This window comes from Fringilla coelebs (assembly GCF_963513975.1).
Source record: "Fringilla coelebs genome assembly, chromosome: 19".
Lineage (NCBI taxonomy): Eukaryota > Metazoa > Chordata > Aves > Passeriformes > Fringillidae > Fringilla > Fringilla coelebs.
In genome coordinates, this window is record NC_140045.1 from 3927086 (window position 1) to 3940127 (window position 13042).

The window sequence follows — 13042 nt, forward strand, 5'->3', positions numbered from 1 at the left end:
GTTATTCCTTCAAAGGGCAGATGAGACACAGAGCTGAAGCACACAGCCTTCCAGAGAACAAAAGAGCTGCTGAGATCACAAACCACTTCTCTCAGATTTTGTTCTGCTTTCAAGCCTTCCAAAAAGAAGCATTTTGTAACCAAGAACAGAAATTACACAATGGCTTCAGAGCTTCAACCCAGCCCACAAGGACACACTAATGACTTCAGACTCACTAGTGCTGGAGCTGATACATCCTGCCACTCAGGATGTTGCTGTTACTGGCTGCTGCCTTCCAAAGGCACAGCTGAAGCTGTAGCTGTCTGGTGGCTACAAATGAATCTGATTCTTTCTCACACCAATAGGCACCAGCATTCCTCCTTCAGCTCACTGAAGTCTTGCTGCTTGCTCCACAAAAATTAAAGCAGTGGGAGAAGGCAGCTAGTGTTTTCTGTAGCCCAGTTTGGCTATTGAGTCTCTTCTCCTCTTCCATGTTGTTATACATAATTATTTTTTAGCACCATGTTAATGATAATAATTAGAAATAAGAGTGAAGTAAAATAGTGGCCCTGAACAATGTGAGAGTAAGAGATGAACAATGAACAACTGACATCTGAACTCAAATACCTCAGAGCAGGGCCAGAGCACAGGCTCTGCAACCTGGAGCAGAATGTTTTGCTGTCAACCCTAGCTGTAAGGAACTCCTCTTATTTATGTTTAAACAAATTCTTAATTGCACAATATTTCTCTATAAAAAGCATATAAAAATTTCATCTGTCACGACTCAAAATCCACATCAATACTTAAAACCCTCTTTCTGATATCACAGCTATCCACAAAAATCAAGGAGTTGAGCAGGTCCTGTATATCCTGTGTCCCTATACATGGCAAATCACAGAATCACAGAATGTGCTGAGTTAGAATGGACCCATTAGGGTCATCGAGTCCTCCATGCTCCATCCAGCTCCTGGCCCTATGCAGGACAGCCCAAGAATCCCATCATGTGCCCAAGAGTGTTGTCCAAACATTTATTGAACTCAGACAGGCTCGGTGCTGTGACCACAGCCCTGGGGAGCCTGTTCCAGTGCACAACCACCCTTAGATATTCAACCTAGACCTCTCCCTGACTCAGCTCTAGCTGTTTCCTTGACTCCTGTCACTGGTCATAAGAGCAAAGAGATCAGAACCTTCCCCTCCTGAGGATGCTGAAGACCACAGTGAGGTCGCTCCTCAGTCTCCTCTTCCCCAGGCCAAACAAACCAAGTGACCTCAGCCACTCCTCACACGGCTTCCCCTCAAGACCCTGCATCATCCTCGTGGCCCCCTTTGGACACTCTCTAACAGCTTCATGTCTTTTTCATAACATGATGCCCAAAACTACACACAGCAGTCCAGGTGATGCTGCACCAGTGCAAAAACGTGCGACAGCAGACTCAAAACACAGCTCCATCAATTATAAAAGAGGCAACTGACCTTTGCTAGGCGCTTCATGCATTTATCCATGACGATCTCCTTCGGGGCCAATTGTCCCGCAAGCCCGGCCGAGCATCAGGGTCTCACCCGCGGACAGACAGCGCCTGCAGGCAGCAGCAGGGCCGTGCTGAGCCCGGCTCCAGCCCCACGGGGAGCAAAGCTCCCACAGCACAGGCACCACAGAGCCTTCCCTCAGCGCAGCTCCTTCTGCCTGTCCAGGATCTCGGGCAGGCAAGTGATCAGGGCTGAGGAAGCCGTTTGCCCCCCCTCGTGCCCCCAGACAATGGGACACTAACGGCAATTTCATGCAAGGTTTCATCCGCATTTCAATGACAATCGCCCTTAACTCCCTTGATCCTCAACGAGGCTCTTAAGCAAAAATGTAAATATGTTAATGACCGTAGCAGCCATCTGACCCAGGATCTTAATTCCCTGGCCCAAAACAATCTGTTTTTCTCCTCTTTCTTCCTTATATTAGAGGAGACACACTACAAACTAAAGTTCCCCCAGCAAAACTACAAGACAAAAGTAAGGTGAGGCGACCTCAGAAAATGTGTTGAAAATAGGAAATTCAGTTGAGGAAAGAAAATGAAATCTCAAATTGTTGCTCTTCTTTAATTAAAGTCACATCAGCCACGGTTGAGTGAGCAAGTAGGGTGGAGGCTAGTGCTGCAGACAGACAATGAGTATCTTGGGAAAACTCAGACGTTTCAGAGTGCAGCCAGCTGCTCCTCTCCCCATGGCAAACAGCCCTCAGAGGCATCGGGGCAGCTGGAGAGTCAACAGCTGAACTGGGCACAACAGCAGGATCCTTGGCTGGCTTAAGGATTGCAGGAACAGAGTTTGCTAGCACCCATAGTTTCTTCATTGAAGGGCTTTGTCTCAACATCATCAAAGTCACAGTTGTCTTTCCAGTGGGCAAGGCTCCAAGCAACTTCATCTAATTTGGAAATTAGACTTGAGTTGGAGCAGTTCCTTAAAATCTGAGTCATTCTAAGGTCTGGTGGTGTCTTCACTTTTGGGAGAGACTGGTCTGGCAGTGTCAGGCCCCCTGGCACTGACCCCAGCTCTGCTCCAGACTAGGAGATTCTGCAAAGAAATTGCCCTGAGCTTCAGCTTCTCCTCCCAATTATAGCTCTCAATAGTTGGCCTGTTTCTTATTTACATGTAGGTCCTTTTCCACTGGAAAGTGGAAATTGCATGCAACATCTTTTCATCTTCAAGGATTTCAGAAACCATTCTGAGCTTTGCTGATGAAACTCAGATGTTAGGTGGCACAGTCTCTGCAATCTAGGAATACTTAATGATCCTGCTCTCTCTTCCAAAGGAGAGAAGTGCACGTGAGAAATCCTGATCCAACAGAGAGGAAGGCCAGTCAGAGGTAAATGCATATCCCCCCACCCTGAAATCCATCTTCCCACCGTTTAAAGTCACCTCATCTGAGTTGCTTGAACACACATGGTAAAACATTAGTGCTGGCTCCAGTGACGCACACTCGCCTCCCCTGTAAATAATGAATTTACTCACCACTGCCCAGACAATATAAAGTGATTAAGGGCTGTCCAGCAGTACTTTTAGGGCATGTTAGATTGCTTTGACCTGAGGTGAACCCGAGGGCTGGAAACATCACCCAGCTCTCAAAAGCCAGATTGCTTTTAAGCACAGAGGATAGTCCCTCATCAAGCAGTGCCCCCAGACACACCTGCTCCTCAGGAAAGATGCAGTGAGAGCACAGAGCTGCCCAGCTCAGCTCTCACCTAGGCCAGGAGGCATTCCAGAGAAGAGGGCCTCTCACCTGGATTTGGCCGTCTCTGCACGCAGCACCTGGCAAAGTGGAGATAGAGGGGGCTGGTATAAGATTCTCTTTTCCCTGAAGAGCAGAACAGCCTGAAAGACCAGGTTCATGAGCTAGTTGGCCAATCTATAGAGGCATTTCTGTTCTGATTTATTTCTCCTACTGTCTTAGGCATAAAGACAAGAAAGGGACCTACATTACTACCATCTGTTGTTACCTTCTGCAGAAGCACTTCATCTAAACAGACAGTGGAAACACAGATTCAACAAGAATGAGAGAATCAAAAGATTCAGGAGTGTGTCACTACTCAGTTCTGAGGCAGACTAGAAAGAGGGATTGGAGCCAGATTTGATTTTCGGTTTTGCCAAGATTGCTGGAGTGAGGCCACAGACTTGTGTGGTGTTGTGACCTCCCCATCTACAGGGCTCAGGCACCACACCTGTGTTCATGTGATCCAGCACAATGAGGGCTGTGCAGAGCTCAGAGTGTGGCTGGATGATGGCTGCAATGGCAAAAGGCAATTGCCAAGCCACCAGGCCAAGCAGCACAGGGACACTGTGAACAGAGATGGACTTCTGGGGAGGTTTCAGGTGCAGAAAACGATCAGACTTTCCAAAGCCAGTGACAGGTGGACACCACACTGAACTTCTTTACTCTACAGAGGTCTACATAACCTGGTCCATAACCACCACAGGCCAAGCAAATCCTACACTTGGAGACCACAGTAATTTCTGACCCACAGCTTGCAGGGGAAGCCCATCATGCTCAGCCACATGCCCAAATTCATGTTTCTGTCTCCATGCTCATTTTAAACACATTTAACACACTTTTAACTCTCTTCCTTATCCATCCTCTGCCTGTGGATTTCTTGCTGCAAGTCCTTGCTAAGACACTTAGAGAGGACAGAGCTGAAAGGTGCTCACAGAACCCACTGAGTGGGTTTTCAGTCCTCAGCAACCTCGACATCCCACCACTCTGAGAGATCCCTCTGTCTCTCTCCAAATCAGCCTCCTGGCAGAATACTTCCAGAAACAAGTCTCTAATCCCAGCTGGGGAATTACAGACAGTGTTCAAGCCACCCAGAACTAAATTATTCAAAATATACCACTGTGCTGGCTTTGAAACCAGAGCCGCTCCCCAGAAAGAAGGCAGGGTAAATAAAAGCTCCATTACCAGCATCACTGACAGGGAAGGAGATGCAGCACTGAAAGTGAGGGAGATAATTACATGATTAACGAGACAGTAAGGGTGGCAGGAGATGCCCTCCATTACGCCACAAGGCCTAATGCAAAGAGACATGTTTATAGACTGAGCCTTCTCCAGCTCTGCTCCTTCCTGTTTTATTATTTATGGCAGTGCATTAAGGCTACTGGAAAGAAGCTGAGGCACTCTAAAAAGTTGCAGGTGAGGTTTTTTAGGTGAAAATATTCTTTTTAATCTTGATCCAGCACTGACCATGCTGCACATTCCTACATGGGCAGTTGTCTCAGCTGCAGTAACAGGCTGGGCAGGCTGTGACCCAGACAGGTGAGTCACGTATCCAACAGCACCAGCCCAAGCTCTGGTGCTATCTCTCATTCCCAAGATTGTGGACAAGATGAAGCCAACAAGAGACCACCTAGGGATTGGTGTGACCAAACTCACATGAACAGTTAAAATATTTTCCTAAATCCTGAGGCAAGGGGTTTATAACTTTGCAGAACTGCTTGTCAGCACTGGCCCCAACATTCTTAATGTACGAATGCCCAATCTCTTGCTCTCCCTTTTGAATTCCTCCAATTTTTAGGCCTCCACAATCTCCTGAAGCAATGAGTTCTGCAGTCTAGATAGAATAAACTCCACTTTTCATCTGGATGGTGTAAGGCATTAAATATCAAAAGCTGAAAACAGCAATATCCATAGCATCATAAGACATGTGATATTCTCATTCACCACCACATAATTATTGTTTGGGTTGTTTTAGACCTATCTGACTGGAAAATCTCAAAATTCTCTATTAATATTAATTAAATCTCTCAGGGCTTCTGCGTGATGAGGGGATGTAATATGTAAGTTACTTCATTCAGATCCAAAATGCAACACAGTCTGGGGGAGATGCTGCATTGATTTGCATTACATAACTTGCCAGAAGACATAAGCATGCACAGTCAATCTCACAACTGTGAGACAGACAGGCTCTAAGCACTACTGCTACAAAAAAAGCGAAAAAAAAAACCACCAAAGCAAACCAGAAACTGACACACAACAGTGAGAAGAACTGTTCAGGGGGGGCTGTATTTCACACCAAGTTCCTGCAGTCAGATCCCTGCCTACCCCTGGGTCAACTAATCATACATAAGATTTCTGTAAAATTCACTACTATAGATAATGTCTCCATCACAGCTGCATCTATGCTAGTCCAGTCTAGCATATAAGTCTGTTAGTCTTCTCATTCAAAACAGGTTTTTGGTCTGATATTACCTGGAAAAAGTTGCATAGGTGATATCAGTGTGAAAGACTCAGGGGAGTTGAAATGTTTTTGTTTTTTATGTGGACAAAAGCCCAAGGAATTATCTCTATCACATGATGGTGATGATGATGCACTTTCTGTCCCAGCAGTAACTCTGGAGAATGTTACACAGCAGCTGCTAAAGTTCATTTTGAATCAGCAGGTCAAGGTAACTTTCATCCAAAAGGTTTTAAAAAGTCATTACAAATACTGATTTTCTGCAAGTCTGGGAACACTGGAAGAACATCAAGATCTGCTTGCTCCCGTTCTTCCAGTTTTGAATCAGCAGTACAGCCCTTCCAACCATAGCTCCAAAACTCCTGTGCAATCACAGTGACAGGCACGCACCCTGCTCCCTAAACTGCCTGGCAAGAATTTAATGGGATACAGCAGGTCTTGATGGTCTAGCAGCAACCCACAGCAAAGGAACAAATGACTGATATTGAGTAACATACACTTGAAGGAGGGCTGGTCTAATATCAGTCAGAACAGGCCATAGAAAACAGATTATGTCCAGCTGATATTATCTGGATGAGAACACAAACTGGGCACAGATCATAAGCCAAGGTCGCTGGTATGACTGATTTCTGCAGGGCATCTGACATCACCAGGCAACCCAGAGTCTGAGGATTTACTGTGAGACAAACTCAGATTGTCACACAGTCACACATGCTGAAATCTGACTATTTGACAGGTTTCAAAAATAAATCTAAGCCAGAGCCACCATCATGTGGCAATGCCACTAATGGGGTCCCATGAGAATTCATTCTTCCTCCTACAGAATTCTCATTAGTGATTTTGGAGCAAACTAAGCAAAAGTCTGTTATCATGCTCACAGATGAGTTAAAGCAACAACTTACTAAGTGTGAACAAGGTCTTTTGGTAAATCTGAGTACTTGCAAACAATATATATTACACTAAAAACAAACAGAAAGTCATCTGGCCAGGAGCCAAGAATGCCAGCCAGGGTACAGGGTGGGGAATGCCATCTTCAGCAGCAGCCATTCCCAGCAGGGGAAAAACCCCTTGCTTGTAATAGCAAGTGCTCTCAAGGTAACACTGCCTGCAAAAAAGGAAATGTGACCTGCAGGTTTGTAAATGAGGTGACATTACCTCTTTGGCACTTTTTACTGGTACTGTAACTGACTGGCTGCACTGACAGGATCAATTCATTACCTTATGAAAGGGAAGGTTAAGCAATGACTTATCACTGTCCACAGGAACAGATATTTGGCAGTACAGGAGTCTCCACCAAGACAAAGGTATAATCACATCTAGGGGCTAGAAGTCAAACTGGACAGCCTTAGATCAGCCTAAGTTGATTATTTTTATTATTAACAAAAGAAATGTCTCACTAACTTCACCAGAAGTTTGACAATTAAATTGCAAGTTCTCCTAAGAGATGAGGTATGGTTGAGGTCAAGCAGAAGATCACTCAGAAAGCCTTCTTGCCTACATTAGGAGAGACTAGATGATCCCAACAGTTCTATTCTGACCTGGCAGCAAGTTATTAGGGTTCAGAAAAGCTCAAGCTAAAGAGATGAATTTAAAACTCCAGCTAACAAGTGCCATAGCACACATGTATCCAAAATGACTCACCTGTACTGGAACTGAAACCATGCTTCTGGTTAGAGAACAGCCATGGAGCAAAACTCCTGCTAAAGGGACTGGGAAAAGTATTTAACTCTTAATATTGCTCTTACAACTGGCTTTGCTCAGTCATGGGGACTAGAAGCTATCAAAGAAACTCTGCTTTCCAAATGAAACTGGAGAGGAAGTTTAAGTCAGCCTTGTGAAGAGGAGACAGAGGTATCACATGATTCCTTGAAATGTCCTGTAGGCACTGGCATTACACTGCAACGACATAACCATCTCAAAGGTACTGCAGACAGGCTGGTTCCACATGCAGCCTGGAGCTGGGAGCATTAATTATTCTCTAACTTCTACCATCTATAAACTTCTACCATTTAAACACTTGAGAGCAAGAAATCCTGACTTGCATCTTTCCAGGGTGATCACAGGAGTTCCAGTTGCAGGAAGGAGCCAGATTGCTGGAAGTTGTAGTGGTTTGAATTGTTTCTTAGGTGATCTATCCAAACCATTCCTGGATGACACCCAGACTGCAGGTTCCCTGCATTGAACTGCAATAGAAATTTTTGCAGTGTTTGCACTTTACCAGTGTCTGCTATGTCAAATGTGCTTTGGTTTAAGGGCAGAAGAGATTTGTCCACGTGCCAAAGTTGCAAAACCACAAATCAGAAAAATCAAGCTGCATTTTGGATCCCTATATGCTCTTACTGGATACAAGGGATGGTGTTTCCAGAGTTCTCTCTGCCACAAGTTTTCAAACAGAAAGAAAACCTGTCTGACATTTTAAAGCAAATCATGACTAAATGAACTCCACAACAGGAATGTAACTAACTTCTAAAGCAAATCATGACTAAATAAACTCCACAACAGGAATGCAACTAACTTCCTAGGGAGAAGTGCTCTTTGTGCTGGGTCTCCAGTCCAAGCTTTGCTGGAGCAGAGACTCCTGCCTGCAGGTGACAAGATGCACAGCTGGCCTGGGGTTAGATGTGCCCTGCCAGGTTCAATGTCTCTGTGGGGCACAAGCACAACGAACGGGGAATCTCTTTTACACACTCACCAGACTGATAACAAACCACAGCAGGGTTTGAAATCCCACTTTGAGACAATTATCAGGGGAAAAGATCCTTCTCAGAGAATTGACAAGTCCTCCCAGAGCCTGGCCCTGCCAGTCTGTGTCATGGGCTCCTTTCAGCCTCATGAGACAGCAGTGGATGGTCCTTTCACAGCCTCGCACACAACAGAGAGCTCGTCCTGTCAGTCGAGCCTGCAGACACTCACAGAGCCCCTCTCCTTCCCTGTCTGCACCTCATTTCTGTCTCCCTCACTGAGCTGATCAGATTTCCCACAGGCACAGGGAGCACACAAGCTTTCAGAGCACCTGCTTCCTCCAAGCCTATCCATTCTTCCCAAGCTCTAATATTCCACTTTTATTTGACCAGACTGACTTGAACGCAGTTTAACCATTCAAAGCTGAAGCCCCCCATGGGCACCCACAGGCCAGCAGACCTGCCACTTTGTTTTCCTGCCACACTGTAGCAGAGATCTGCTCCTTCAGTACCATGGGATGATGTCTGCACACTGCTGGCACTGTGGGAGCTGCAGGGGACCAGGTGCTCAGCAAGCTGGGAAATCTTTGGCAGAGGCTGTGGTCCATATTTCCTGTGTCTGCATCACAAGCACAGGGTCATGGCTGCATTGAGACCCAGAACAACAAGGCCTGGCTAATACAATTCATAAGCTCTGTTTCGTGGGGAACACTTAAAACACATATTGGAGAGCAGAGAGGGCTTGACAAAACGGATACAGCCTCCAAGTAGATGATTTAAAAGAAGGAAGCAGAGAAGACACAGGCAACAACCATAATTACAGATCCAGCATAATTAAGAAAATTCATGTTGCGTTCCTCAGGAATGAGGAAATCCAACCAACTTCTAAGGAGTCACCTAAGAGCTGCAACTGCTGCAAACAAAGGGGAAACAAGCCAGGAGGGAGAGACAGAAAGACCAGACTGAACAGGAAGGTTAGGAAATTGTAATACTCTTCCTTTTCATGCATCATGATGCATCTCCAGGAAGTGGAGGGAAAAGAAATCTTCTCACCTGCAGGGTAACTAGAGAGACAAATCCACCCAAAACAGTCCCACCAGGCTTCCACTGAGGATTAATTTGCTCATCAGCTGGGGCCAATTTCTAGAAGAGCATCCTCACTCGAAGAGCACACTGCAGACTGCTGAGCTTTGGATGGCCACAGAGAAGGGAGTGCAAAGACACAAAAGGAGGACTGTGGAAGGGGCAGGAGGAGAGGGCAGCCCAGACTGGGTGAGGGGAAGCCCAGATCAATGGGGAAAGGAAAGCAGGGAGGTGAATGAGCAAGAGGTGATGAATGGTAGGGAGGGCATGGAACTTTTACATAGGGCAGAGAGCAAAGGCAGAGCTTGAATGGGGAAGACTGAAAGATGCCGCCTGAATGGAAGGGGAAAGAGGGAGGAGAAATGAGGCAAGAAGAGAGCTGAGCAGCACAAAGTGAAATAGTGCAGACAGAACAGCTTCCCACATGGACTTGACAAGGCCTTAGAGAGACAGACAAGTAGCACGGCATGAACTTTAATCCAGGAGCAGAAAAGCTGCCTCGAGCAGACAGTGCTACCATCGTCTGTCCCTGCATAATCCCTCCACCATTGGGCACCTCCTTTGCTCCCAGCCAACAAATTCTCATGAACCCAGAGCAAATCAAACAGCAGCCACCAAAGGTCAGACTGCCCCCATCAAAGGGAGCTGTAGCAAAACTGAACCAGTGACATGGAAACGGCCGATAGGATAAAGCACCAGGATAATTACAAGCAGCAGCCCAAGAGATGCAAGTGTAACACTGCTCCAAGGGTGGGACAAGATGCAGTTTATATGCACAGTATAATGTTTATCAGCAGTGTTATTTGCAGGGCTTGTCTCCTACTTACACAGCAAGGATAAATTTTTTTCAAAACAAAACTCTTCCAAGCAAAGAGATTTCCTGAGATTTCAGTTGTGCCAAGACTTTCCTGAGAATCTGCCTTAAATTTGAATACTGATTGTTTGAATACTGATTGTTTAGAAGTTCCTTCAGATTCTAAAAGGCCAAAGCACTGGACATTACCATTTTCAAAATGTTTCCTTAAAAACTGTCATTTATATTCCTATTCAGAGTGCCCAGATGGTTCAGCTCAAATCAAGTTAAATATTTTGCTTGAAAAGGAAAAAGCACTGTTTCCCCTGGTCTTTTGGAGAATTTCAAACGAAACTCTCTGTATTATTATTTATCCATGCCTCCCTTTGCACAGCTGGGGAAAACAAAGCATTTTAAAAGGGCACATCTCATTACTTGAACCACACTGGCAGAGCTGAAAACTGGATGCCCTCCTCTCCTCTTTGGGTGGTCAATGTCTCTCTTCATCCTACGTCCATCAGTCACCACTGTGTGAATATGTGCCAAAGTTATTTTCCCAATGCAAAGCAAAAGACACAGTGACTCAGCTTAAAAGAGATAGTGTAAGTACCTAAATCATACTATTTCACTTCATATTTGTTAGGAACAATGATTTAAAAGCTAATTCAGTGTCTGGAGCATGTGTTTTGCTTGCTTATAAACAGACCCCACTAACACATAAGCTAAAATGAGAGGTCATAGAAATGCAGTAGAAGGTAGGACACTCCCTGCAAAAACAAACACCATGGAAAGAACCCAAATTTAAATGTAAGACTTGACCCTACTTTGCCTATTCAACACATCAGGGAAGTCAAACATACAAACTAGCTTTTAAAGGGTTGCTAGAGGAACCATGAGGGGCCCATCTGTGCCCCAACTTGAGACTGTGTTCTGCCCCTTTCTTTTTTGATGTTCCTTCCACCTAGCAAACATAACAATACCAATGTGGGTAATTTCAGGCAAAAAAATGTGAGTGTCCTGGAGTCAGAGCACAAGCAGCATCTCATCTGAAAAAACACATAAGGATTTCTTTCCCTGCTCCATGTCCCGCCAAAGAAAGAACAAAGGAATTCCTAAGAAATCTGGGCTGGATCATCAATCCCTCAGAGAGATCCAAAAATGTAAGGACAGAGACTTGGGATCTGACTGTTAGCAATCAGGTCTCTTGGACATAGTACATTTTGAAATGATAATTTGTGCTCTTTACAATTCACAGTGGTATCACTTCATAAAGAGTTCCACTTTTGAACTGGGAAACGGGCAAAGTAATTTACCCAAGTAATTACCAAATTACAAATTAGCAAAGTAATTTGCAGACACAAAGTAACTCACCCAAGGATACAAGAGGCTTAAAATACTACTGTAGCTGAGATGAGCTGCCTGTGCTCCAGCCACCTCCATGACACACTCCTGTATTGCCACCTATAACTAACTAATGAAAATTTTAAATTGCCAAATACTGGAGGGGGGACTTTGAAGGACGGGGTAAGATGGAGTAAAGGTCAAGGCATCTCCACGAAGCACACTAAGCTTGGTGATATCCACAAGCAACAAGGAAAGATGTCCAAGAGCAAAAGTCTCTCCTGGAAGCAGCAGGGAGATGGAGACATGGATGTGGGTCTGTGCAGGCACACACACAGCGAGGGCAGGGGGACAGAAAGGCAGCTCTGCCAAAGCTCACAAGCTTGAACACTGCAGCTTCACAGGCCAGTTGAGTCCATGAAGAACCATTACTGCAAACAGAAGAGTTTTGGGTTTCCATCTGCCAGCCTGGGCACAGGGAGATCATGTTACACGTGGCATTGGGGGGAAGGGAGAGAAAATATGATTCATTCTCAATTCAATGAGAGGAGTCAGAGCTGTGCAGCTGCTGCAGTGCAAGCAAGTCCTACCAGCACTAGCTATTGCTTTGGGTCAAGAGATCATACCATTTCAGCCTCCTTCCTGACTTCTGCTCCATCCCAGCTGCTTTCCTCTTGCTTTAGTGCCTGCCTGCAGGAACTGCTACCTTTCTGGAAAAAATCCAAACACAAGCAGGAGAGGTTACATGTGCCTGAGGGAAGTGACAAACACAGGGCAGGTCAAGGCTTAGTCTAGAAGCATTCGAGCAGAGTCAACACCTACTGACAAAAAAAATAAGTAAATACACACATACACACCTTGCAGGGGAAGGATTTACTTGTATGGGACAGCCAGACACTCAGGCATGCTTGGGGTACCTGGAATCTGCGTCTTTGGGAAGCTGGCAGCTCTTACATCTGAATCAGACATGGTCAGGGACTTGCAGTGCCCTAGATCTGACAAGTTATCCTACTTCCAGGAAGGGCTGCTGTAGCACCCATGCTGCTAGGGACCAAAACAGCCCCTTCTCCCCATCCCACATCCAGCCTGGGGATTCCAGTTCTTTCCTGCTTCCCAAATGACAGTGTCCCATATCAGACAGCCAAGGCAGTGCCACTGCCACAGGCTGGTCGATCTTCTTATGCAAATGAAATTAGGGTAATTGGGACAGTTACAATGAGTCCCTGACAATGTTTGCCTTTGTGCACACCAGTGGTAAATATAGACTGAGCTGCTTTCTAAGAATGGGGTGAGGGGAGAGCTGCACCCAGGGACAGCAGCTCAGCTTCTCACAAGGGCGATGAGGAAGTAAGCACTGTTAAAACACAAGAGTGCTCTCAAAAATGTCAACCTGATAGCAAGGAAAGAGGCAGATGCTGCAAATAAAGTCACTGCCTGGAAGTGTCAGAAAT

The 13042-nt window shown here is 45.5% G+C and overlaps 1 protein-coding gene across 2 annotated transcripts in view; it reads right to left on the minus strand.

The window, feature by feature from the left end:
- Positions 1–13042, minus strand: part of RHBDL3 (rhomboid like 3) — a gene marked incomplete at both ends in the record, with an annotated part of 55854 nt that overhangs the window by 21411 nt on the left and 21401 nt on the right. Inside the window, one exon of one of the 2 annotated variants that reach the window (XM_084218767.1) lies at positions 12218–12301. The exons of the other annotated variant lie outside the window; for it this stretch is intronic. Coding sequence (XP_084074893.1) covers positions 12218–12301 — 84 coding nt within the window. The remainder of the gene's footprint in view (positions 1–12217; positions 12302–13042) is intronic. 2 annotated transcript variants of the gene reach the window in all.